A 26251-nucleotide genomic window follows, 5' to 3' on the forward strand; every position below is an offset into this window, starting at 1 on the left:
TGATATTTTAGCATGTGAAGAGAGAAGTCACTGATTTTTTGCCTGAAAACCTTTTTGAGCTCAGCAATCATCTGATTGTCTGATTGCTTTTGTTTCTTCCTTTTTGTCTATACCTTAACAGAACAAGTTTTTTATTTCTACTACCATGACCAATAAACGACAATATGAAGAAATAAATAGTGATGATAAACAAATAGATGACAACAAAAGGAATCGTATAGAAAACAATACCTGTGACCTTGAAAACAGTGTTACTGAGAAAACGCACATGAACGATATTAATCACGACGCGACTCACAACGATATTAAAATGATCAAGACCCATCTTATATCCCAGTTATCTGAACGATCTACACCAAAACGACTTGTAGGAATGCAAAACGAATATGATAGCCTGCATCAAATCTTATACCAAACTATTAGCAAAGGAGAAAGTAATTCTTGTTTATTACTTGGCAATCGTGGAACAGGGAAAACAACCATGGTTCGACTTGCATTAAATGATTTAACAAAAAAGTTTCCAGCTGGATTTGTCACTATACGTTTGAATGGACTCACTGAAACAACTGATCGTATTGCCCTCAATGAAATTGCACGACAACTGATGGTAGCACAAGGAAAAGTACAACAACAACTTCGTACCTTTGTAAGTTAGATTTTTCTGATGATTTGTTCCTTTATTCACCATTCTTTTTTTTTTTTTAGGCAACATTTGCAGAATCCTTTGAATATACTTTATCACTTTTGAAACAAGGAGATAAAACAACTCTACCAATTGTCTTTATTTTGGAAGAATTTGATTTATTCGCTCAACATCCCAAGCAAACTCTTCTTTACAATCTATTTGATGCCACTCAAAGTGCTCAAAATCCGATGGCTGTCATTGGTCTTACTTGTCGTATTGTAAGTTTTCTCTTTTTTTTTGTCATCCCCAATTTTAATGATATCCTTTTTTTTTTATATAGGATACTTTGGATCTTTTGGAAAAACGTGTCAAATCAAGATTCTCTCATCGACAGATCTATCTATTCCCTCCTGCTACTTTTGGTGATTTTGTAGAAATCGCTCGTGAAACTTTGATTGTACCTGAAGGTTTGGTGGATCAGGATTTTACGGAAAAATTCAATCAAGCTGTGAAGGTAACGAAAAAAAAAAAAAAATGAAAGAATTGTAGTTTAAAAAAGATATTCAAGTGACTGATGAATTTGTTTTTTTTTTTTTTAATGATGAATAGACAGTATTTGAAGATTCATCGATGAACACTCTTTTACGTCGTATCTTTGATATTACGAAGGATTTACGGATGTTTTTCAAGATATGTGTAAGTTATAGAAGAGAAATAATCATTACATGGATATATGTTGACTCTTTTTTTTTTTTATTATTATTTTTCTTAGTTTGAACCTGTTTCACAACTTTCGGAAGAATCATCCTACTTGTTGGTATCCCAATTTATGGAATCAAGTCTAGAACAGAGAACAGATTTAAAGACAGAAATGCTCAAAGGTAATGATAAGAAAGAAATATTCTATTTTAGTGTTTTTGTTTTCACTTAACAGCGTTTTTCTTTTAGGTGTATCGCTACTGGAATTGGTGTTGATTGTCAGTATGAAGAAACTGATGGAAAGAGATACCCATACCTTCAACTTTCAAATGATTTATGATGAATACAAGGATTTTATGACTCAAACTCAAGTGCGTGGTATGGGACTTGGTATGAAACTGTATAAACGATCTGTAGCACTCAAGGTATATAATAATAATAATAAAAAAAGAAAATCAATGGTGGACATAGTAAAGTCTTACTTTTTTTTTCTTTTATTCACCCTTCTATCTTTTAGGCATTTGAAAGTTTACAATCCTTCGAATTGGTATGTCCAGTGGAACAAATAGGAAAATGTCCAAAGGAATATCGAATGGCAAAGCTGATGTTGGAACATGCTCAAGTCATTGATGCTGTATTGAAATACAAAGATTGTCCAACCAATTTGATCAAATGGGCCACTGGTGCAACTTAGAGATTCAGTTAGTTATTCATACTATTATTATTTTTATTTCACTCATTCATCATTCACTGTATTTATCATTGTATTCTAATCCTTTCTATCATTTTTGTATATCATTTGCATTATCACACCTTTTTTTTTCCATTTTCATTACTTATTACATTACTTTCTGTGTGCCCTTCATCCATCCTTTTTTTTTTTTATCCTCAATGATATCAATAAAAATCATTTTCTTTCGATGTAGGATATTAAAGTCCTTATTTTAGTCTTATTTGCTGAAGAAGAAAAGAAGATGATTGCGTCTCTATTTCATATATACTCAAGAAGACAAGTTAAACTAAAAAAAATAAATAATATATAGGTGGATGCCTATGATAAATGACAAATGTTTATTCAATAGTGTTATAAATAAAATGTAACATGGAGTAAAAGAGAGAAAAAAAATATAAAGGAAATAAAATAAAAGAAGGGGGAAAAGAGGAACTATTACAATATAGTGGCGGAAAACAATAAGAAAAGAAGTAAAGACGAATAAGAAGAAGAATGTAAAAGGAGGAAGTGGGGAATGAATAAATTTAGTGATAACCAGAGTAACCACCTTGTTGAGAATAACCTTGAGAAGTTGGTGGGTAACCACCACCAGCACCAGCACCATAATAACCTTGTTGTTGTTGTTGTTGAGTTTGTGGAGGATAACCTTGAGGATCAGCGTATGGTTGTTGATAATAACTATCATCTGCAGGATAAGCACCAGTTGGAGGATAAGCAGCATAGCTTGATTGTGGATAAGCACCTGGTTGTTGTGGAGGATAAGAAGAAGGTGGAGGAACACCACCATAACCACCATTTGGAGGATAACCAGCAAAAGAGGTTTGACTGGCATTGATAGAAGGAGTTCCATAAGGATCCATTGCTACTGCAGGAGGAGCACCATAAGCATCTTGAACATATCCAGCACCAATTTCTTGAGCACTGCCGTCTGAGGCTTCAAATGCTGAAGTAAATACGATGATTTTATCTTTGATGATACATTCAATCTTGATTTCTGTCAGACCAAAGTACATACGAATTGTCATGTTCACTTTTTCTCCAGGTTTCATTCCTTCTAATGTTGGCATACGAATAGGAAAATGACCAACTTTTTGGATACTTGGATGTGATGTCAAGCGAGGAGGGGGTCCTTCTCCATCAAAAGCATACAAATCTATAAAAAATAAAAAAAAAATATAAAAGGAAATGGTGAATAACATCAAACAAAAGAAAAAAAAAAGAAAAATAAAAAAAAGAAATTACCAGAATCCGTATCACTAGGGTAACTAATCACAAAGGTTTTAGATACACATTCATCTACCTTGACACTTTGACCTTTTTGTACATATACACTGAAACGTTGACGACAATATTTTCGACCATCTACACCAATAACGGAATATTCTTCAGGATCGACATCTTGTTGGAAAATCATACGAGTTTCAACACCATAAGTTCTTCGAGAAACACGTTCAGTGATTTGTTGAGGACTAAGACCAAAGTAAACAGCACCACGTACGACAGCCAATTCACCACGAGGAGGAACACCAATCATACCGACACGATTTGCAAATACTTCTTCTACTCGACGGAACAAATAGTTGGATTGACCAAACCCACCCACTAAGAAGATTGCTTCCAAATTGAAAGATTGATTGAGTTGACCTTCAATAAGTTGTAAGACTTGGATAATGACTGGTTCAAATACTTGTTCACAAAGTTCTTGAGCAGGCAAACAGATAGATCCATTTTCTAAACCAATAGTTTCATCAGTTAAATCACCAAGTCCCATAGATGCTGGTAGATCCAAGAAATGATCTTCATAACCATCAAATTCAGGCTATTCGAAAATAATAAATAAAATGTAAATAAATAAAATGTTACTTTTTTTTTTTTAATATTACCTTGATAATATTAACAAATGTATCCATAATATGTTCCATTGCTGTATCATTAATAGATCCAAGATGAGAGAATTTTCTTTTGATGTATTCGCGCATATTGACATCCAGAAAGGCCGAACCACAAGAACCACCATGACCATTTGTCACTTCTTTAAGAGTACGTCTATATAAGAAAATTTGAAGTAAATAAAATAGTGTTATAAAAGGTTTTTTTTTACTTACTTTTGTCCAGGTTTTTGATCAATTTCAAAAACAATCAAATCCACAGTACCACCACCAGCATCACAAATCATAAAACGTTGACCATGAGCTAAATTAAATTGTTCAGATTTCTTTTCACAATAAAGAGCAGCAGCTTCAGGTTCAGAAATTAACATAAGACGTTCGGGATGATCAGATCGTAATACTAAACCAGCACGAATAGCAGCTTCACGAGTAGCAGCCTTTGCACGATCACTCCACATGGCAGGTACAGTAAGACACTAAATATAAAAATAAAAAGTAAAGAATAATAATAAAAAAAAAGAGTTAGTCCCGTTATCTTTTTTTTTCTTTTAGAAAAAAACTTACATATCTGAATTTGCTTTGATCATAATTCCCAGCAAAACCTTTTAAAAGTTCACTTTTAACATGATCATGGAAAGCTCGCAAATAATCAGCAATAACATCAATAACATTGAGACCATTTGGTAAAGTATCTTGAGTATCATCCATCAAGAAAAGTTTGAATTTAGACATGAGTAAATAGTCTTGGCTATTTGGTTTCATAGCAATACGTCGAGCTGCATGACCCCAATCTACTAATGAAGTTGATCCTTTTCGATATAATGCCAATGATGGTGTCTAACAAAAAAGGAAATGTGGTCAGATAGATGAAAACGTTTAAGCTTATATATATTTATTATTATTATTTTGTACCTTTGGATAAATATTGTTGTTCTGTTTTGGCCTATAACCAAAGATAGAAATTAATAGTCATAAATATTATATATATATCTTTCTTTACCATTTAACAATATCAAATACTTCTTCATTTTGAGCAAAAGCATAACAACAACCAGAATAAGTTGTACCTATTATAGATGGTTGAATAAAATTAGATTGAATTATTCGTCATCTTTTATTATTTCTGTCTTTTTTTTTTTGTTGAGTAATTACCGAAATCGATACCAACAATAACAGGATAATCTGCGAAATTGAAACCACCACCTTCCATCGTTTCAAATAATCTACAAAGAAAAGAATAGAGATAGAAGTAATGAAAAAAAAAAAAAAAGAAAAGAAAAGAAAAAAAAAAAAAAAAAGGAGGGAAGAAGAGATTTTTTCCCCTCTTTTTTCTGACTGAGTTTCGTAACAAAAAAAAAGAAAAAATTCAATGGGTTCGAAGGAACAAAAATAGTTTTTTTTTTTGTGCTATGCTTGAATTGGATTTTTTTTTTTCCTGATTCATAGACAAATCCCCTTTGAAATTGTATATTTTTTTACTTCAAATGAATAAATCACCTGACTATCATTTCAAATCCTTCAATCCAATTTATTTTTTTCTTTTCTCTCAACTCTTTTTAGTGTATTTTTATTTCTTTTAAATTCCATTTCCGCTTATCCAATCATTTTGTCTTCCTTTACTTCTTTTTTTTTTTCTTTTTTCCTTTTTACTTATCTTATTCAATATTTTCATGAGTTTACTGAAAAAGGCGATTGTATTATCAACTTCTTTAGTCGCGTTATATGTGGTAGACTTCTTTTTTTTTATATATTGTAATCTCATATTATAAATGTTAACTCTCACTCTTTCTATATTATATATTAGGCAATAGTGATTGGTCTATGTTTCGAAACCCCTCAAACATTGTACGTTCCTTTTTTTAAAATGTAATTATGTATATTAATCTCGCGTTATTTTATTTTTCAATAGAATGATATACCTTCACTGGCTTCAAGCTCCTCTTTATGCAAAATTTGATACACCAGAATATTATGGTTTTGCACGTAAATGAATATTCAATACCATTTTTTGTTCAATACTAAGTGCAAATTATTTTATTTAGATAATGCTATTAGGAATATTCAAATCAAAACAGAGGACAATATTACTCTTGGTAAGAAAAGTATATATATATTATATATATATTTATATGATTTCTTTTTTATGTAGGAGCCTGGCATATTCTACCTAGTGAATATCATATTGAACAGAAATTGAATATTATGGATCAAGTGACAAATGATATATTTGATCAAGCTTTGATGGATGTCAAATATGATACTGTTATATATTTCCATGGAAATGCAATGAATCGCGTAGCTCCTTGGCGAATTGATTTATATAAGGTAAAATTTTGGTAACCAATGATCTATTACTGATGATAATGATAATATATATATATATATACTCTTTTTTTAGAATCTTCGAATGAAATTTCCTAAACTCAATATCTTGGCTTTGGATTATCGTGGCTTTGGAGACTCAGGTAAAAAAGAATAAAAATAAAAATAAAAATAAAAAGAATTACTTACAGTCTTTTTCATTTTTCTTGACGTCGGTGTGGAAATCATGCATATGCATTGATAATAGAAGGATCGCCTTCAGAATATGGTCTTCAACTAGATGCTCAGGCAACATATAACTGGTTACTCTCTAAAAAAGGTATGATTAAGTCATAGATGAAAAGAAGAGATTTTTACTTATTTTATTTTTTGCTTTGTCCTAGTTTCACATGATCGAATTAGTCTTATTGGACATTCTTTAGGTATCATTTTTTTTTTTTTTTTTTACTTTATCTAGTTAGGATTTCTGTTGTATTGATATATTTATCCCTTGTTATATTAGGTACTGGTGTTGCAACTACTCTGGCTCATGATCTTTCAAGAAAAGGTAAAGAAGAAACAAAAAAAAAATAAATAAATTAGATAACTCTATTTTATTTAATCATGTCTTATTTAGGAACACCTCCTAAGACTTTAATTCTTCAAGCACCATATACGAGTTTATCTCATCTTGTTTTTGAATACCGTCTATTGGAATACATACCTATTTTAGGACCTTTGAAATGGAGCTCTTTTGCAAAAGGTAAAGATAGTTGCACAAAATACGATCATGACAACTCAGAAAAAATTCTTTTGACAATAATGATAGAGCTGATGTTATCAAGATTAAATCATCGTTTTGATTCTTTATCCCGTATATCGGTAATGTCTTCTTTTTTTGATTTTATTGTTTTACTTTTTTAGATATAGATTATGATTTTTTATTTATTTATTTTTTTATTTGTAGAAAGTGAGTTGTCCAATTTTGATTGTTGTTGGTCAACATGATATTGAAATTCCTGTCGATCATTCAACACAATTATTTTATGAGGCTTTGATTGGAAAAGATGATGATTGGCTAACGAAGAAAAAAAATGAAATTCAAGTATATGAAATCAAAAATGAAGCAAAGGTTTATATTAAGAAATCAAGTGACAAATCATCATCTTTGGTGGAATTAGTTTATCTGGAACATGCCAATCATAATAATCGTGAGTTTGAAACTGAATAAAATGTGAACGAAACAAAGGGGAGGGGAGAAGAAGGATGGGAATATATATTAATAAAACACTAACTAACAATATTATTCATTATGTCTCTCTTTGTTTCTGAATATAGTTGGTTATTTTGATTATTTATACACTGCCATTGGTGATGTTACTCATTGGACATCAAATATGTAGTTTTTTGTTTTAAATAGATTAGATTGGTTGAACTAAAAGGGGTTCGGAATATCAAATAAATTTTTTTTTCTTTTTTTTCGTTATACAAAAGTGATAGATTTTGATTCGAAACCTTATTTTTTTTTTATTAGTACTTTTTGGATCTTTCTTTTTCTATTTCCTTTCTTTCTTCTTTTTTTTTTTTTTTTTTCCTATTGTTACACTTTTTTTCTTCTTATTCTTATTCTTCTTCTTCTTCTTCTTTAATCCTGTCTTACTCTTACTTTAATCACGATAATAACCTTGATATGGGGAATACGGAATCACATCCAGCCTTGTCTAATGATGTTGTTTCCAACTTACCCAAACGAACTCAACAACGACTATCACAAGCTCAAACGGCAAAAAAATATCAACCTTCTTCATTTAGTTTTTTTGAAGCAGCAGCTGTAGCACAAACACCTGTACCAAAACCCGTTGTTCGACCTTCTAGTCGCAAATCTTCGTCAGTTGCTACTTCTCATACATCAAGTTCGAAATCTTCTAGTGAAAAACAAACTCGACGTTCACCTTTATCCACTTCCACTCGTGAATCTGTGATCTCACTTCCGGAATTACAACAATTGAAGCTGGCCTTTACTGAAGTTGCTGGACGACGTTATCTCACTACTCCTGGAACTCATTATCATTTACCTTGTGACGACGATGAAGCTGATAGATTGGTTATACTGGTAATATATATATATATTTATACATATTAAAATGATTTGCAATCTTAATCTTATCTTTTTGAATATAGCACTTTTTACTCAAATATGCCTTCAAAGGAAATGTGATTGCCCCAATTATACCTAGACTCAAACAACCGAAGGCTCAAGTACTTGATATTGGTTGTGGAAGTGGCACATGGTAAAAATTCTTTTGATATCATACAAAAAAAAATTTTTTTCTTATCTTTTTTGTACTGTTGCATATGAAATAGGGTTTTGGAAATGGCAGCAGAATATTCTACAGCAGGTATATTTTTTTTTTTTTAATCACCAAAATTTTTTTATTCAATCATGAGACTAATTTTTTTTTTTTTTGGGTTATGTTCATTATAGAATTTTATGGTATCGACATTATAACCTCGTTCCCAAAAAGTGTCAAACCAACAAACGCTCATTTTAGTCAACACAACTTTTTATCATCCTTACCTTTTCCGGATAATTCGTTGGATTATATACATATGCGACATCTTTTAAACCTACTCTCTACTCAACAAGTTCAAACTATTCTTGGTGAAATTTCTCGTGTACTCAAACCTCTTGGCACAGTTGAAATTGTAGATGTAGAACATCGTATTCAACGACCTGGTCCTTTATGCCAATCCTTATTAAATGATGAATGTAAGTTTTAAAAAGGAAAGAAATCAAAATCATTAACCTTTTTTTTTTTTTTATTTGAATAGTACACAATGCGTTTCATCGACATCATATTGATCTTTTACAAAGTAATCAAGTATCAACTCTGCTTATGACTCAATCTTCTAGTTATGGATTTGTAGACATACGACAACAACAAGTGACGATTCCATTAGGTTGGGGTGGACAAGTAGGTCAAGTACATGCGCAATGTACTGAATCTTTTTATAAATCTCTCAGTCCAACTATCCGTAACGCTGTCACTAATACATCACCACCTCCTACTTGGCAACCTGGTGCTCTTGATTTTATGTTGGGTTTATCAGATACAGCCATTGAACAAGCAATGAAAGAATGTCTTCGGTATCAAAGTCATCTCAACTGGTTTGTGTGCTACGCTCAAAAATCCTTGATTCCTGCATCTGCTTTATCCTCACCACGTGCTCTCTCTTCAAGCAAATCATCCTCCATGGCACCATCAGTCATCTCCAATATCGATGTACCACCAACTCCAAACTCTCAAACAGAATATATGATGGATGGCAATTGGGAAACAATCAATCAATTTGTTGACGGATATACTGATTAGATAATAGAAAAAAAAATCCCCATTTTTATATAATTCGTTAGTTAGTTTTATTGTACATAATATCTATTATTTATTATTATTATTTTTTTTATTATTTTTATACCTTATTCCTAATCATCATTAAAATAAAGACTTCTTTTTTTTTTTTTCTTCCCTCCCTTATTTATCTAATGCATTTCTTCTTTTTTTTTTTCCTTCACTTTTTTGTTGTTGAACTGTAGCGGTGTTTCATCCCATACATATCCAAAAACAAAGTAATACAAAAAGGCACCAAAGTTAAAACTTGTCCAATCCTATCGTATGTGTCACTTTTAATTTTTTTCTTTTTTTATTTTTGTTTTGATTGAACCCGGTCTATTCCATGTACCTGAAATCTCCCGTACTTCTCTTAAGAAAGACATCTTTTTTTTTTTTTTTTTTTGAATTACCATCGTCACGAATCACCAGGAAACAATTTCAATGAACTTTTTTTTGCACCGATCGATCGATCAATCAACGTGTAAAAAATGTGATAATAAATGACATGTGAGAAAAAAATAAAAAAAAAAAAAATACCCATGTTGATTCAAAATCATGTCTGTATTCGCACGGAATCAATCAACCTTTTGGAGAATATGAAAAAAAAAAAAGATTACCATCGTGAGAATATTATTGAATATTTTTCATTTTCGATTTTCAATGGATCATTTTTTTTTATTGTAAAAATAAACATAATATAAAAAACTAATAGACTATAATAAAAAGGATAAAAAAAAAAAACTAACTAACATAAAGATAATACTAAAAAAAAAAAAATAATAATAATAAAGAAAAGATGGAGGCACTTTAATGACGGCCAGTCAATGCCTTGTGAGCTTCAGCAAGTTGAGCTTCAAGGGTACGGATGCGATCTTCGAGTCCTTTATCTTTGGATTCCAGACCAGATTTTTCAGATTCCAGCACGGCAATGCGAGTTGACAATCTTGTATTATCAGCTTCCAATTCCACTACACGTTTTTCCAAAGTTTCCATCTTGACCAATTTCTTCAAACGAGATCGACGAGCAGCATCAGTATTCTTTTGACGTTTCAATGCAATGTCATCTTGTTCCTTGTCAGTGACAATCTTGCGTTTGTTATTGACTTGATGATGAATAGGATGATTGGCAACAGACATTAAAGAAGAAGGATTAACAGATGGAGTATTGTTGTTGTTGTTGTTGTTGTTGGTAGTTTTGGGCATAATAGGAACAAGCTGTTTCTTTGCAGGAGCAATAGCACGGAATCCAGGTTTTTTAGGCGCAATATCCGGAAACAAGGGTGGAGTAGCAATCATAGGATACGATGATGATGAAGGAGGAGTTCCAAGAGAAACAGGAGAAGTTTGAGGACTACCTACACTACTTGCACTACTATCAGGGCTACCAGAGGTCATTGCTGGAGAAGATTCTTGTTGAGCTAAATAATAATCCACTACATTATTCTCTTGTTTCAAAAAATCAGGCATCAGAGGTAATAGACCAGATTGTTTCAATTCATCAGCCAACCATTCATCTACAGAGGAGCTTGGAGTAGTAGTAATAGGAGTAACAGGAGAAAGAGAAGCAGGAGTAGCAGCACCAAAGAGGTAGGTTGAAAATGGATCTTGAGTCAAGAAAAGATCACTATTCATATTGTTATTATTATTATTGTTGTTATTGTTGTCGGTGTTGATATTGTTGATATAATAATTGCTGTTCATACTTGTTGTCATGGATGATAGAGAATTCAGAAATTTAGGCTGAATAATGTTAAATATTAATTTCCGGGTGTGTTTTGTTGTAGAGTTTTCTTTCTGGTGCAGGTGGAAGGTTCGTCAGTACAATAAGAGAAGAAAGGTTTGCTAGGACGGTTTTTGGGAAAAGAGAGAGGCTTGGGAGACACAATAAAGGCAGACATGAGATTCAAAATAGACGACACGAGATAATTGAGACGTATATTTAATAGACAAGACAATATAAAAAAGATAACGAGTTTAACAAAGGATATTTAAATAAGAATAGAAACCATCTTGATAAGAATGAATATAACAAAATGTAGGGTAATGGCTTCAAAAAAAAAAAAAAGGGTTTCAAATATCTTAAAGAAAAAAAAAGAAAAGGGAAAAAGAAAAAGAGAAAAAAAAATAGTTGGGCGTAATTATATAAATGGCGTGAGGCTGAGTTATGATGATTGGTGAATTGTCAACGAAACCTCGTGACTCTATGAAAAAATCTTGCTCATTATAGTACTTGATTGGATGAGAATAAGTGTTGTTATCTCCTTTATATCCTCCGCGTATCTCCGCCAATGTGTACAAGAGAAGATAAACTATTCCACAAAGAGATCAAAACAACAAATGGTGCATACAGTCAGATGTATGTGTTAAACATGTATGTGTTAAACAGTCAAACATCTTTATTTTAGTTTTTATCAAATGATGATATATACAGTATTCATGATTTTTCCAAAGGTATGATCAATTCTATTATCACTATATTGGTGTATCCGTCTATTCGGAGAACGATACTCTAAAAGCCAAAGGTAGAAAACAATCCATGGGTGACTAATAGATGATTACTCCGCAAAAAAAGTAATTGAAACCAACTTCTTTCACTTCATGTGAAAAATCTATGTAACAAAGTTCAAACGGGACTTGATTTATATATATATATATATTCTTTTTTTTTATTGAAGAGGGATAAATGTACAAAAAGGAAAGGGGAAAAAAATATATATATATAATATTTGTAATAAACTAGTAAACAGTGGACATATGGTATCTTGATTCTTCAAAATCCTTGATTTGTTGATCATGTAATCGATGATGACGAGCACCATTACGAAGTCTGGAAGCATAAGCACTGACCACAGTAGCAAAATAAAACTATATATATATATAAAAAGAATCATTAGAGTTTCCGAGGTAGATCATCCATCAATTATTATAATTATAATTATTATTTTGTTTACCTGAAGTATTTGCACAACAAACACAACCACACCAAAAGTAATCAAAAAGGTTTTGACACTTGCTTCACAATCTTCTTGAGTTCCAGCGTTAGCATTTAAGGTACCAGGGTATCGCACAGGTGAGTAATAAGGACTATCAGGAATGATAACAGGTGTGATAGATGATTGTGAATTGGTGAATCCAATAAATCCAGAACGTAAACATGATCGAGTCATATCATAACTATGGCTAATCATTAATGCTAAACAGATGACATATTTCAACATGGAAAGTGTACAATTCACCCAAACAACCACACTAAATATTTTGGCGAATTTTCGAGAAGACTATATTAAAAAAAAAAAAAAGAGAACTTTGTAAGAACTAATATTCATATCAAAATAATGACTACTTACAAAACAAGATCCAAACATGCCAACAACACCACCAATACATACAAGTACTGTAAAGAGAAGGTCAATATAATACCAGGCACTCGCAGCTTGTCCAGAATATACAATCGCAGCTATTTATTAAATTGATAACATTTTTTTTAAAGAAAAAAAAAGAATTAATTTATATTTTTATATATATTTATATATGTTCACTTTACCATTGATACCAAGGAAACCCGTGGTGGCATCAAGTAGATATATAATCTATATACATAAATAGTTTTAGTTGATGTTTTTTTTTCTTATATTAATCAATCATCTTACAGTAAACCAAAGAGCAATCAAGAAGGTACCAAAACGTAAAGGAATAAAACAACAACACTTTTCTATTCCAACACTCATTTTTAATAATAAAAGGAATAATGTATAAAAAAAAAAAAAAAGAGAGTGAATAAAAAAAAAAAAATGAAAAATGAGAAAATGAAAAAAACAACAATTAGTTGGGGAATGAAGCGTTTTCATTGGATGAGATCAAATTGCACCTATTTTTATACATCAAGCAAAAAAAAAAAAAAAAAAAAAAAAAAAAAAAAAAAAAAAAAAAAAAAAAAACCATTTATTGTAACAATTAAATATGACTTCCAGTAGCACTATTACTTTGAATTATTTCTATTTGTGGTTTCCGACTTTTTAATGCAGTTTTTATTACGGTATCTTTATCTGCATCCAATTCCTGTTGAAGTAACTTGTTACTATCTATTTGACGCCGCCTTTCTTGATTTTCCCATTCAGGAGAATGAAGTAATTGCCTAAAAGTGTCACCTACTACTGCAGTATCCGATGAACTTAAAATGGAAGATCTTCTTTGCCATGATGCATCTGATCTATTTTGACTGGATACAGGTGAAATGATTTCCATATCATTATTATGATTATTATTTGTAGTAGGAGTGATATTGATCATTGGTGTCGGATATTCATCATTATTTTTTAGGGAACTTGTATTGGATGAAGTTGATGATCGTTTGTATATAAGCCATAGAGTCACCATGATGATTAAAATCAGTAATGTTGTTGAGGTAATGACAAGAACGACGATAGCCCAAGTGGGGAATGTATGCATCATGCCGTTTGAATCTGATGATGATGGATTATTGTTCAGCGGAGTAGTGGCATTAGTATTGTTAAGAGATGATATTTGACCAAATTCTAAATAGAGAACATGAGTTGATATTGAAAAAAAAAAAAAAAAAAAAAAAAAAAAAAACTTACGGAGAACAGTAAAATTAAAAGGACGTGGATATCGACTAGCAGGATTGGATAATTCTTCCTTTGGATCAGTAGAAGAAGGCAAATAGTAACCATACATGATCCATTTTTTTTGAGATTGACTATACAAAGGAACAGGGAACCAGGAGTCGTCCACTTGAGTTGTCCAGGAACCAACGTTGCATGGTAACGCTGTCCAATTTTTGATTGGTCGATATTGAAGATTTTCTTTATAATACAAGTAAAGATCTAAGGTATCCTATAAAAAGAAAGGAGAAAATAAAATTTATATATATGATGTAAAAATGATAAAGTCAAATTCAGTAAGAGAGGTAATTTACCGAAGACGAGTAATATGGATATCTGTATTTAAATGAAAAACAAAAACAAAAAAAAAAAAACCTGATGTTATGATATTGTTCCATTGATTGACATAATAAATCATCCATCATCACATATCACGACACCATCATCATCCATTGTCACAAACATCATCAATCATTACACATCATCTATCGTCACAACATCATCACACAATCATCACAATACCATCTATCATCCATCATCAATTGCTTACAATGAATTCCATTCAAAGGTATGTACTGTTCCATTTGACCATACATCATTTGGTAACGGCGAACAATAAGGAATAGCGTTACCTAAACTGTTGCAAGTTTGATCTACCCAAAAAAAAAAAAAAGAGAGAGGGACTTGTAGTTCAATCTCCGGATGATCATCTTTTTAAAGTTTTCTTTCGTTCGTTGGGGTTATACTTACCATTCATCCTTCTAGTATTGTGTTGTCTACAAATTTATAATAGGTAATAATCGAGTTGACAAGGAAAAAAAAAAAAAAAGGACATAAAAATGCAAAAAGAAAGGAAGTGAACATACTTGATCTCAAATGACTGGATAGAAAAAGCAGGGAAAGATTTTAGGGAGAATATAGTAAGAAAAAAAAAAAAAAAGAAAAGAAAAGGTTTCGGTATTTCAATGTCCGGTTCCCCTGATGTTTTTTGTTTTTTCTTCTTTCTCGGGTCATTCTCTCTTTTTTTTTTTTTCTTTCTCTTTTCCTTTTTTTTTTTTTTTTTTTTGTTCCCTTTTTGTCCTTATCCCCCCTTTTTTTTCTTTTTTCTTGTTTCTTCGTTGTCCATTTATATATATTTTTTTAACTTTCAAACGTGACTATTCTCTTGTCCCTTTAATATCTGCATATACATCTTTTATGATCAACTTGGAAGAATATTTCAAGGACCTTGGGCTTGGCATTCAAGGGCGAACTATGGTAGCTTTGAAACCTTTTCCTGCTGGCTCAGTATTATGGGAACAAGCACCTTTGACTCAAGTACCTTTACCATCCGTTCGTCGTCAAAGATGTAATTATTGTTTACGTCGAGCATCTTTACAATGTTGTGGTCGTTGTCGATCTGCCTATTTTTGTAGTAATACTTGTTTCCGAAATGCCTGGCTACACTATCACCATGTTCTTTGTGAACCTCTGGAATACGATACTTATACCAACGTGGATGCGGATCGATGGCTCTTGGAACGTGCCGCCTTGACTCTCCACAGTCACGCCCGTCTGAATAAGCACAATTCTCATTCTCCGCCTCATCTCAAGTACGCTATTCAAGCTTTGGAATTACATCCACCTCCTCCACCTGGTCTTTCAGCTACTCATCATGCTACGACTACAACAACAAACGGCAATCATATATCCACAATTCGATTACCATCCACTACACCAGGCGCTATCACTACATCATCTCCTTCCGTCCCTATTGATTATAATGCGGTATCCGAAATGATGGCCCCCTTTGATTGTCCGTTTACTCCTGCCGAACTATCTTCTGTACAAGAACAAATCACTCTCTCAAGATTTGATATTTTGGATCCTGAGCAACATATGGACAAGGTTGGTTATGGTGTTTATCCTCTTACTACTCTTTATGTACAACATTCATGTCGACCCAATACTGGTGTCGTTTACCGTCAAGATAAACAACGTTTAGTGACTTTGGATGATATCTCACCAGGGGATCTTATCACTATTAGTTATGTGGATTTGACTTTACCAAGGCAAGCTCGAATGGATGATTTACAACTTCGTTTTGGTCCTGAATTTGATTGTACCTGCTCTCGATGCCAGAACGAATTCTCATGTTTGGATACTTTGTTGGAACGAGGTGAAATCGGACAACCTGGATACTTACGACTGGATCAAGCATCAACAGTGTTGGAAGAGGATATCAAGGAATGGAATATTTTGGATTCAATCAAACAATCAATCGGTAAAGATTTCGATGGCACCCTTGCACCAGAAACAAGATTACATCCATCAGAATTCTCACACTATGTCTGCCAAGCGATTGCACCAGAAATTTATTCAGAAGGAACGGATGCTGTTGTATCACGACATTTGGGTGTCAACACATTGGAAACATTCTCAGCTTTTGCAAAGGATTCAAGGAAAGAATTTACAAAAGGTATAATCCCAGTGATTCATTCTCTTTCAAATTGCGATACTGTCCCTGCTTTTACTGTCAACATGGTACGTGCAGCTGAAGTGGCTTTACGACAATATATGGATCAACAAAAATGGTTGGAAGCAGCAAAATGTGCAACATATCTTTTTGTAGTTTATCGTCTAGTATATCCTCCTTTACATCCTGTATGCTCCTTCCATGCAATTATCTTGGCTAGAACATGTTGGAATTCCTTGGTACAATTGGAATTGGCTGGTATAGGTAACAAATTGGAGAAGATTTATATGCATGGTATTCGTACTTGGATTGATATTGCTCGAGATTCAGTACTTCTTTCCTTTGGTCAAGAATCAAGTTTGTGGCGTGAAATTGTCGATTTACAATGGGTCTTTGAACGAGATCAAAAATTACGATAGATATCTTATGATTCCCTCTTCCTTTTTTTTTTTTTTTTTCCTATTATTACTATTTTTTTTTTTTTTACCTCTACTATTATATTGTATAGCTCTCCTTCCTCCACTTTATATATCATTGTACTTGTTTTTTTTTTATTATTATTACTATTATTTGATTTTTTTTTTCTTTTGTTACTTATTGTTGTTTACTACTAGTCATTATATCTTTTTTTTTCCACTTTCATTCATATTCACAATACACTCTCCCACATCTTATTTATTTATACACTCTTTTTCAATAAAACCTTTATTGTCTTTTTTTTTTTTTTATCTTGGAAGATGGTTTGGATGATGATGATGATGATGATTGTTAGTAGTAAGTTTCTTTTCTTTTCATTACTTGTTCCTGTTGGGATCACCAATCATGTGAAGATCACAATATCTTTCCGATCTAATAACATATCGGTGTTCATTTTGCATACAAAAAAAAAAGTATGGGGTTCCATGTAACCAAAGGAATGAAAAAAAAAATATTATTGAATATTTGTCATGATCCAAAACAAACTTTCGTAGCACCTAAACAAGACCCTGAATCGCCGAAACATGTGACTTCATAGAAGATCATTCCTACTAGCAATGAACGAAAAGCTTATCGATCTCTTGCAATCCACTTTCTTTCTGTATCCATGACCTTTTTTTTTTTTTTTTTTTTTTTGTGAGAACTACCAAAATATAATAATATAGATTTGGACTTGACCTTAAAAGGTCATCATGCTGAAAGAACCCAAGAAAAAAAAAAAGATGAGTATTACAGTGTAGCTTTTACTTTTGGTAACTTGTCGTATACTGACGGTGATGATGATGATGACGACGACGACGACGATGATGATATGATGATGATGAGGATGGATGATGGTGATGATGATGGATGAGGATGGATGATGGTGATGATGATGATTGATGATGGATGATTGATGATTGATGATTGATGATTGATGATTGATGATGGATGATTGATGATTGATGATTGATGATTGATGATTGATGATTGATGATGGATGATTGATGATGGATGATTGATGATTGATGATTGATGATTGATGATGGATGATGATGGAAACGTAAGGTAATTCTGTATTTATTCATATACAAAGGATATTATTTGCAAAATTTCAATGGAGGAAATAAAATGAGAATATGCCTATGATCAAGTGAGTATGACCAGCTTCTATCCTTTTTTTGGGTAAGCACCTACCATTTGGATTACTGGATAACAGTTTAGTAAGACTAACAGCAGAAAAATAATAATTTTATTCATTTTTCAATCTATATTCTTTTTATTAGGGATGATTACTCTTTTACTGTACTATCATAGGTTACACTTCATCCTCTCAGGGTAGTAGTATTTTAGGCGTACCTGTTAAATATATCGACGATAAGCAATTTTCAAACCAAAATAGGCATCACAACTTTTACTATTACTATTACTACGATTAAATCATCAACATCAAAATCCATTGTTCACTATGTACTATGTCAAGCGTTTGGTAGGAAACTTCAGCGGACTTTGTAAAATTATCCATACTGACGTGGAAGCTTGAAAGGAGAGGGATGAGATTTTTTTTCCCCATTTTTTCCCTTTCTTCTTGTTTTCTTTAAACTTGTTGGATTTTTTGTGTTGTCACTCCAAGTGGATCAATGTAAGTCATTTACAATAAAAAGAGGAATAAAATGAATTAAAATAAAATGTGAATAATTGATCGTTGTTTTATTATTATTATATTATAGGACACAAACACTCATCCAGTCATCAAGGATTGCTTCGGCGTCTTTACTGGTGCCTTTACCTAGAATATGGCATCTTTATGTTTGGCCATTTACTATTCTCTATCCAATCTTTTTATACATATACTATTTCAAATATCAAGTTTATTTAGGATCTGAAGAATGGACTTTTGTTACTTTGACTTCTCTCCTTGTTCTCCATGGTTTGACCTTCTTGTCTGGTCAGTGGAGTATCTCTATCAAAGCGAAAATTACTTGTCTCAAGGTAAAAAAAAAAAAAAAAAAAAAAAAAAAAAAAAAAAAAAAAAAAAAAAAAAAAAAAAAAAAAAATTCATTTATTGAATATATTCATATTCATTTTCTTTCATGTTTTATAGGAACCCAATGTCAAGAAGGCTACCAAGATCATGATTTCTCCCTACCGTTATCAAGGCACTGGAACTATTTGTGACTTACACCATGGTGAACCTACATCTTTACATCCTGAAGGAGAAATCTCGTTTATTTTTCAACAAAAGAAGTATATTTGGGATGAGGATAAACGTCAATTCCGTATGATCTTATATCCATCTGATCTTCATCCTCGTGTGGCACTTTATCAAAATGCAAAGGGATTGGACAAGAAAGGAATCAAGGAAGCTACTGAAACATATGGAACAAACAGGTAAGGATAATACACAAAAAAAAAATAAAAGAATGGATTTATGGTGGTGACAATATTAAAAAAAAAGCAAAACCTTATTAATATATTTTATTACTTTTTTTTTCATATAGATTTGAAATCCCAATGCCTACATTCACTGAATTATTCAAGGAACATGCTGTTGCTCCCTTTTTCGTTTTCCAAATCTTTTGTGTCGGTCTCTGGTGTCTGGATGAATACTGGTATTACTCATTGTTCACCTTATTTATGCTTGTGGTATTTGAAGGTACCGTGGTATTCCAACGTCTCCGCACTATTGGTGAATTCCGTGGTATGAATCAAAAGCCTTATCCTATTTATGTCAAACGTGAAAAGAAATGGATCCAGGTACAAACAGATGAACTACTTCCCGGTGATGTTGTGTCTATTGGTAAGTGAAAAAAAAAGGATTTATATATTTATCTGTCTGTGTGTGTGTGATGACGAACTGATTTTCATTTTTGTTTTAATCATATAATAGTTCGTACAAAGGATGATGAAGGTGTTCCTTGTGATCTGGTTATCTCCGAAGGTTCTTGCATTGTCAATGAAGCGATGTTATCTGGTGAATCTACTCCTTTACTCAAGGTAAGTACATTTCTACGTAAACAGATGAAACAGGTTCTTATTCTTTTTTTTTTTTGATGTATTGTATTAAAAAGGAATCGGTTGCTTTGCGACATCCTGAAGATGAATTTGATTTGGTTGGTGCTGATAAACTCAATGTATTGTATGGCGGTACTAAGATCCTTCAGGTTACTTCTCCTGAAAGTGGTTGTGCTCCTGATAATGGTTGTATCTGTGTAGTGGCTCGTAGTGGATTTGGTACCTCTCAAGGTGAATTAGTTCGAACCATGATTTTCTCTACTGAACGTGTGTCTGCCAATAACTTTGAAGCCTTATTATTTATTCTCTTCTTATTGGTCTTCGCTATTGCTGCTTCTTGGTATGTTTGGACAAAGGGTGTTGAAAATGATCGTAAACGTTCGAAACTTCTTTTGGATTGTATCTTGATCATTACGTCTGTTGTACCTCCTGAATTGCCTATGGAACTTAGTTTGGCTGTGAACAGTAGTTTAGTGGCTTTATCAAAATTCGGTAAGTTCTTTTTGAATATGTTTGGAGATTTTTTTTATTTATTATTTTATTTTATCTTGTATCTCTAGCCATCTTCTGTACTGAACCCTTCCGTATTCCATTTGCTGGTCGTGTGGATATTTGCTGTTTTGATAAGACTGGTACCTTAACTGGTGAAGATTTAGTGTTCGAAGGTGTTTCTTCCGCGACGTAAGTAAAAAACGAATATTAATTTATATTGAAAGAAAATTGTATGACTGACTTTTATTTTAATATTTAAAGTACTACTGGAAAGTCTACTGATCTTTTCCCGGCTACAGAAGTACACGAAACAACCAAGTGGGTTCTTGCAACTGCTCATGCTTTAGTAGAATTGGAAGATGGTATCGTTGGTGATCCTATGGAAAAGGAAACATTGAAGGCATTGGATTGGCACTTAGGCAAACATGATACTGTAGCATCAAAAGGCAATCATCGTGATAATTTACATATTCGTCGTCGCTTCCAATTCTCATCTGCTTTGAAACGACAATCAACTGTCTCCTCCGTGACTCGATCTCACTTCCCCAGAACCAAAACATTTGTGGCTGTCAAAGGTGCTCCTGAGACCCTCCAGACTATGTATAAGGATATTCCTGCTGATTATGTTGAAACTTATCGACACTTTACTCGTAAGGGTAGTCGGGTCTTGGCTCTTGGTTATAAGTTTTTAGATGATGAAATGAATATTGATCAAGTAAGTACCACAAAGGGATAATATATATATATATATATATATATATATAATGAAGATCGATGACGCTAACTATTTACTTGGTTTGATATAGATCAATAATCTTGAACGCGAAGATGTGGAATCCCATCTCATTTTTGCTGGCTTCATTGTTTTTACCTGTCCTTTGAAAGAAGATGCCATTGCTTGTATCAAGGAATTGAATGAATCTTCTCATCGTTGCGTTATGATTACTGGAGATAATCCATTGACTGCTTGTGCTGTTGCTCGTGATGTTGCTATTGTGGAACGGGAAGTACTTATTGTGGATAAGGAAGAAGGCAATGATACTGATAATACTGTGGTATTCCATACTGTTGATGAATCACTCCGTCTTGAAGTCAATCCTGATGAACCTTTAGATAATGATTTATTGGACAAGTATGATATCTGTTTGACTGGGTCTGCTATGAACTTTTTTATGAAGAAACCAAATATGGATATTTTATTGGAACATACTTGGGTTTATGCTCGTGTTTCACCCTCTCAAAAGGTATGTATTCAAAAAAAAAAAAAAAAAAAAAAAAAAAAAAAAGGAGAATGGTTTTTGGCTAAATGTTTTTTTTTTTTTTTGGACTCTTGATTAAATTAGGAATATTTATTGACTGGTTTGAAAGAACATGGTTATACAACATTGATGGCTGGTGATGGTACTAATGATGTAGGTGCATTGAAACAAGCTCATATTGGTGTGGCTTTATTGGATGGAACTCCTGAAGATTTGCAAAAGATCGCTGAACGTAATCGTATTGAAAGAATGAAAGCCATGTACGAACAACAAAAGAAACTCTCAGCTCGATTCAACGCACCAGTACCTCCTCCACCTCCTGCAATTGCTCATTTGTATCCTGAATTTGCTGCCAATCGTGCTCAATTAGAACAAAACATGACACCTCAACAACGTCGTCAACATGAAAGCAAACAAAAGATGGAAAAAATGGCCAACAAGTTATTGGAAGATATGGATATGGAAGAAGCCCCTACGATCAAATTTGGTGATGCTTCCGTTGCTGCACCTTTCACGTCCAAACTTCGAAATGTAGTTGCAGGTAAAAAGAAAGAAAGAAAGAAAGAAAGAAAAAGGCTTGGTTTTTCATTCTTATATTAATATATTAATATATATATATTTAATAGTGAATAACATCATTCGTCAAGGACGTTGTACTCTTGTGGCCACCATTCAAATGTACAAGATTTTAGCATTGAATTGTTTGATTTCAGCTTACAGTTTATCTGTATTGTATTTGGATGGTATCAAGCAAAGTGACACCCAAATGACAATTTCTGGTGTTTTGATGGCTGTATGTTTCTTGTGTATCTCTCGTGGCAAACCTATTGAACGATTGTCTAAAGAACGACCTCAACCCAATATCTTCAACCCTTATATTATTATCTCTGTCCTTGGTCAATTTGCTGTCCATATTGCTGCCTTGGTATATATCAACAATCTTGCTAAATTTTATGAACCGTAAGTGAATGGATCTTCTTAGTATATATATAGGTTGAACTCATTTTATTATTATTATTTTATATATATAAGTCCAAAAGAAGTTGATTTAGAAGGGGAATTTGAAGCCAGTTTATTGAATAGTGGTGTTTATTTGATTCAACTTGCGATGCAGGTGTCAACGTTTGCTATCAATTACCAAGTAAGTTAAAATAGGAAAAAAAAAAAAGAAGAATCAGCTGATGAACAGAGTTTTGTTTACTCATCTTCAATGTTATTTTTGGTTGTAGGGCCATCCATTTAGAGAAAGAATTCAAGATAACAAGACATTGTACTACGGCTTGATGAGTGTGGGTGGTATTGCTATTGCGGGTGCTACAGAGCTTTTCCCTGAAGTGAACGAACAAATCAATTTAGTCCCATTCCCTAGTGCAGTAAGTTCTTTTGATAATATATTTGAGCGTATTACTAACTCAATGATTATTTAGTTCCGTGATAAATTGACTCTTTGTATGGTACTTGACTTTGGTATTTCCTACTTGATTGAAATTGTTAGTAAAAGTTTATTTGCTGACAATCGTGCAAAGGCCATAGCTACAAGAGGCCGGAAATAGTGATAGAATAGGAATTGTTATATATTATAGTTATATTTATACTTTTGATTCTAGATTTTTGATTCTTTATGATGATTACATTTGATTCTATACATTTACACCAATAAAAAAAAGAAAAAAAAAAGAAGATTTTATATATATACATATTGCACAGCATTTGTCGAAATTTAACTCTTTGGATTCGGATTGAAATGGTCAACAAAAAAAAAAAAAAAAGAAAAAAGAAATCATATCGATGAAAAGGGATCACGGGTCGTGGTACAAGATACTTTATAAGTATTAGATGATGGAGATAGCGGGCAAAAACGTCCTTCATTCCCAACCAAAGTAAAAAAAAAAAAAATGGGAACTAGAGCACAGTCCATGTGTCACTCTTTTGAAATGTGCATATCCCCCGACCATGACTTTAAATACCCCTTTTACTTTTTTCCTTTTTTTTTTTTTCTCTTCATACTTTTAATGATGCCGTCAAATAGTGTCCCTAATAAAAAAGAGACTCCTCAGCATGATCATGCTCGTGGCAAGAATTATTGTCTTGTTCATCGAAGATATTTTGAAACAAGTTGGTGTCCTGATTGTGCTTGATCCTTTCTTTCTTCATTCATCATCAACAACAAAAAAAAAAAAAAAAGAATCCATATATTACTTCATTAGCAGGTAAAAAAAAAAAAAAAAAATGATCATCAAGAAAAGTAGGACTAATTTGGATCATCCTTTTTTTTTAGATCATTAACAAAAGTAAAAAAACAAAGCATGAAATCATGTACTGAAGTCATATCAACATCGTTATCAAAAAAATCATCATCATTTTCATTCTCATTATTCTCATTATCGAACATCCCATATCATAATCATGATCTCCATCAATTATCTTTATATATTTATTTATCTATTTTGTTATCTGTAATTTATTCTTTGTACAGTCATCTACCTCTCTTGTATGATTATTATGATTTATGAATCTAGTCTGAAAAACCTTTACTTTTTATCCAATAAAGAATTTTTCAATAAGAAAAAGAATGGAGTACAAGAAAAATGGATATCACATTCTAGTTGGTTGGACGATCACCATTTAGATAAAAATGGGATGTCCTGTGGGAAAAAAAAAAAGTAAAAACGGTAAATCAATCTAAATCAATTCGTTTTTTTTTTTTAAAAAAAAAAAAGAAATAACATCATAAAAAGTAAAAACAATAGGATCAAAAAAAAATGTTTATTCATCTTGTTTTTTCAAAATTCGTTTTTCTAACACTTGATCTATCAAACCAAAATTCTTGGCTTCATCCGCGGTCATAAAATAATCCCGTTCCATCATTTTTTCAATCGTTTCCAAATCTCTGATACCTGTATGTTGTTGATAAATTCTATTCAATCGTTCACGTACCCGTAAGATTTCCCGAGCATGGATAGCAATATCAGAGGCTTGGCCAGCCGCACCCCCAGATGGTTGATGAATCATCACTGATGCATTAGGTAAAGCAAATCGTTTCCCAGGTTCGCCTATTTGGTCATACATAAAAGATAACATCAGTAACATAAGCAAAAAAAAAAAAAAAAAAAAAAAAAAAAAAAAAAAAAAAAAAAAAAAACCTCACACACACACACATGTTCTATTGTTGATTTTCTTTTTCATTAAGGTTACCTGCTGCCAGTAAAAGTGATCCCATGGAACACGCTTGTCCATGGCACAAGGTAGACACGGGGGATTGGATATACTTTGGGATTTTCATCAATAGAAAGGGTTGGTTAGTACATATTCTTTTTTTTTTTTCTATCTCAACATGTGAATACATGTCTTTATTTTTTTTTTTTAATTACCTGCATCTATATAGGTTTAGAGAAGGATAGAGAGAAAGAAGGAGGTCATCAAGAGAAAAAAAAAAAAGATCATCATATTAGATAAGGTTCGCTTTCCATTTTTTTTTTTTTATTTTTATTTTTTACCGTATCATAGATAGCCATACCAGCAGTAACACTGCCTCCAGGAGAATTGATATATAAATGAATAGGTTTCTCTGGATTTTCAGCCTCCAAAAACAATAATTGAGCAACAATAACTGAGGCCATACCGTCCGATACCTATAGATAAGAAAAATTGAGTTTGTTGATTTCCTTTTGATATTCACACACATATAATGCATAAAAGAAGTATTTTTGTTGTGGAGACAAGTTAAAATGGGTTACCCCATCATGAAAACAAAAAACAAATATACTATCATCCGAAACCGGTAATCCTCCTTTTTTTTGGTCATACGACTTACGTGGCCATTCAAACAGATAATGCGTTCTTTCAATAGTCTAGAGAAGATGTCATATGAACGTTCGCCACGTCCCTAAATGAGTAGTATAAATAAAAAAAATTCATGCTTCTTCTTTTTTTTAAGCATATTACCGTTTGTTCTACTACAAAAGGAATGAGATTCTGTGCTTGAGGAATATCTGTCCAACCCATGGTTATGTCAGGTCGAGTATAAAACAACTATCCATATATAAAATAAGAAAGAGTTCAATGTATATCCCACCAAAATAATAATAACATATTCAGATCATTTCAATAACTGTCAGGGCAACACGTTCTCCTTTTTTTTTTTTTTTGTTGGTTCAATAATAACTAGAAAATCTAATTCATTTACCCTTTTTGAGTTGTATGAAAAATTCAATGTTCGTTTCAATAGATTAGATAACATGATGGAAGTATAAAAAAAAATATGAATGATGAGAGAAAAGAACAAAAACGCAAGCTGAAACTTTTCTGCTATT

The 26251-nt window shown here is 32.3% G+C and overlaps 11 protein-coding genes across 11 annotated transcripts; 6 read left to right on the plus strand and 5 right to left on the minus strand.

The window, feature by feature from the left end:
• Window positions 1-100: 100 nt before the first annotated feature.
• On the plus strand, window positions 101-2266 carry BX664DRAFT_334871 (origin recognition complex subunit 4 C-terminus-domain-containing protein). The gene is made up of 7 exons (XM_051545785.1): window positions 101-646; window positions 706-903; window positions 966-1139; window positions 1235-1321; window positions 1398-1506; window positions 1574-1749; window positions 1842-2266. The coding sequence occupies exons 1-7, from the start codon at window positions 146-148 to the stop codon at window positions 2016-2018; spliced, it is 1422 nt and encodes a 473-aa protein (XP_051398743.1). The 5' UTR covers window positions 101-145; the 3' UTR covers window positions 2019-2266.
• Window positions 2267-2301: 35 nt separating this feature from the next.
• BX664DRAFT_359643 (uncharacterized protein) lies at window positions 2302-5194 on the minus strand. Its single transcript, XM_051548105.1, has 8 exons — window positions 5099-5194; window positions 4947-5013; window positions 4859-4889; window positions 4511-4783; window positions 4163-4422; window positions 3941-4103; window positions 3300-3876; window positions 2302-3210 (listed from the first exon to the last, which is right to left on the minus strand). Exons 1-8 carry the CDS (start codon window positions 5154-5156, stop codon window positions 2582-2584), a joined length of 2058 nt encoding a protein of 685 aa, XP_051398744.1. The 5' UTR covers window positions 5157-5194; the 3' UTR covers window positions 2302-2581.
• Window positions 5195-5548: 354 nt separating this feature from the next.
• BX664DRAFT_334875 (Alpha/Beta hydrolase protein) lies at window positions 5549-7774 on the plus strand. Its single transcript, XM_051545786.1, has 13 exons — window positions 5549-5673; window positions 5751-5791; window positions 5856-5929; window positions 5989-6039; window positions 6096-6271; window positions 6345-6411; window positions 6516-6587; window positions 6652-6690; window positions 6771-6815; window positions 6885-7010; window positions 7077-7129; window positions 7215-7458; window positions 7586-7774. The coding sequence occupies exons 1-13, from the start codon at window positions 5617-5619 to the stop codon at window positions 7648-7650; spliced, it is 1110 nt and encodes a 369-aa protein (XP_051398745.1). The 5' UTR covers window positions 5549-5616; the 3' UTR covers window positions 7651-7774.
• A 58-nt stretch (window positions 7775-7832) lies between these two features.
• On the plus strand, window positions 7833-9775 carry BX664DRAFT_334877 (uncharacterized protein). The gene is made up of 5 exons (XM_051545787.1): window positions 7833-8360; window positions 8429-8538; window positions 8612-8646; window positions 8733-9017; window positions 9080-9775. The coding sequence occupies exons 1-5, from the start codon at window positions 7938-7940 to the stop codon at window positions 9619-9621; spliced, it is 1395 nt and encodes a 464-aa protein (XP_051398746.1). The 5' UTR covers window positions 7833-7937; the 3' UTR covers window positions 9622-9775.
• A 577-nt stretch (window positions 9776-10352) lies between these two features.
• On the minus strand, window positions 10353-11705 carry BX664DRAFT_334879 (uncharacterized protein). The gene has a single exon (XM_051545788.1). The coding sequence runs from the start codon at window positions 11350-11352 to the stop codon at window positions 10447-10449; it is 906 nt and encodes a 301-aa protein (XP_051398747.1). The 5' UTR covers window positions 11353-11705; the 3' UTR covers window positions 10353-10446.
• A 574-nt stretch (window positions 11706-12279) lies between these two features.
• Window positions 12280-13407, minus strand: BX664DRAFT_334880 (uncharacterized protein). The gene is made up of 5 exons (XM_051545789.1): window positions 13290-13407; window positions 13184-13229; window positions 12987-13096; window positions 12591-12917; window positions 12280-12504 (listed from the first exon to the last, which is right to left on the minus strand). Exons 1-5 carry the CDS (start codon window positions 13365-13367, stop codon window positions 12376-12378), a joined length of 690 nt encoding a protein of 229 aa, XP_051398748.1. The 5' UTR covers window positions 13368-13407; the 3' UTR covers window positions 12280-12375.
• An 825-nt stretch (window positions 13408-14232) lies between these two features.
• Window positions 14233-14912, minus strand: BX664DRAFT_239848 (uncharacterized protein; the record flags this gene model as incomplete). The annotated part of the gene is made up of 3 exons (XM_051540213.1): window positions 14233-14493; window positions 14576-14597; window positions 14812-14912. Coding segments are annotated over 3 exons (384 nt in total), but the record flags the coding sequence as incomplete, so codon positions are not given.
• Window positions 14913-15318: 406 nt separating this feature from the next.
• On the plus strand, window positions 15319-17174 carry BX664DRAFT_334882 (uncharacterized protein). The gene has a single exon (XM_051545790.1). The coding sequence runs from the start codon at window positions 15459-15461 to the stop codon at window positions 17133-17135; it is 1677 nt and encodes a 558-aa protein (XP_051398750.1). The 5' UTR covers window positions 15319-15458; the 3' UTR covers window positions 17136-17174.
• Window positions 17175-18759: 1585 nt separating this feature from the next.
• Window positions 18760-23691, plus strand: BX664DRAFT_281728 (cation-transporting ATPase). The gene is made up of 14 exons (XM_051541536.1): window positions 18760-18814; window positions 18903-19164; window positions 19277-19563; window positions 19674-19972; window positions 20063-20169; window positions 20244-20679; window positions 20748-20868; window positions 20941-21394; window positions 21486-21923; window positions 22023-22479; window positions 22565-22898; window positions 22971-23079; window positions 23168-23311; window positions 23366-23691. Coding segments are annotated over exons 1-14 (3576 nt in total). The 5' UTR covers window positions 18760-18812; the 3' UTR covers window positions 23492-23691.
• On the plus strand, window positions 23655-24660 carry BX664DRAFT_150258 (uncharacterized protein). The gene is made up of 3 exons (XM_051539892.1): window positions 23655-23818; window positions 23968-24148; window positions 24217-24660. Coding segments are annotated over exons 1-3 (417 nt in total). The 5' UTR covers window positions 23655-23817; the 3' UTR covers window positions 24452-24660.
• A 44-nt stretch (window positions 24661-24704) lies between these two features.
• BX664DRAFT_350515 (Clp protease) lies at window positions 24705-26178 on the minus strand (the record flags this gene model as incomplete). Its single annotated transcript, XM_051547629.1, has 6 exons — window positions 24705-24991; window positions 25134-25206; window positions 25436-25570; window positions 25753-25824; window positions 25884-25970; window positions 26125-26178. 6 exons carry the CDS (start codon window positions 26176-26178, stop codon window positions 24705-24707), a joined length of 708 nt encoding a protein of 235 aa, XP_051398753.1.
• Window positions 26179-26251: the final 73 nt, after the last annotated feature.

The sequence above is a fragment of the Halteromyces radiatus genome (assembly GCF_025201355.1).
Source record: "Halteromyces radiatus strain CBS 162.75 chromosome Unknown BX664scaffold_5, whole genome shotgun sequence".
Classification (NCBI taxonomy): Eukaryota; Fungi; Mucoromycota; class Mucoromycetes; order Mucorales; family Cunninghamellaceae; genus Halteromyces; species Halteromyces radiatus.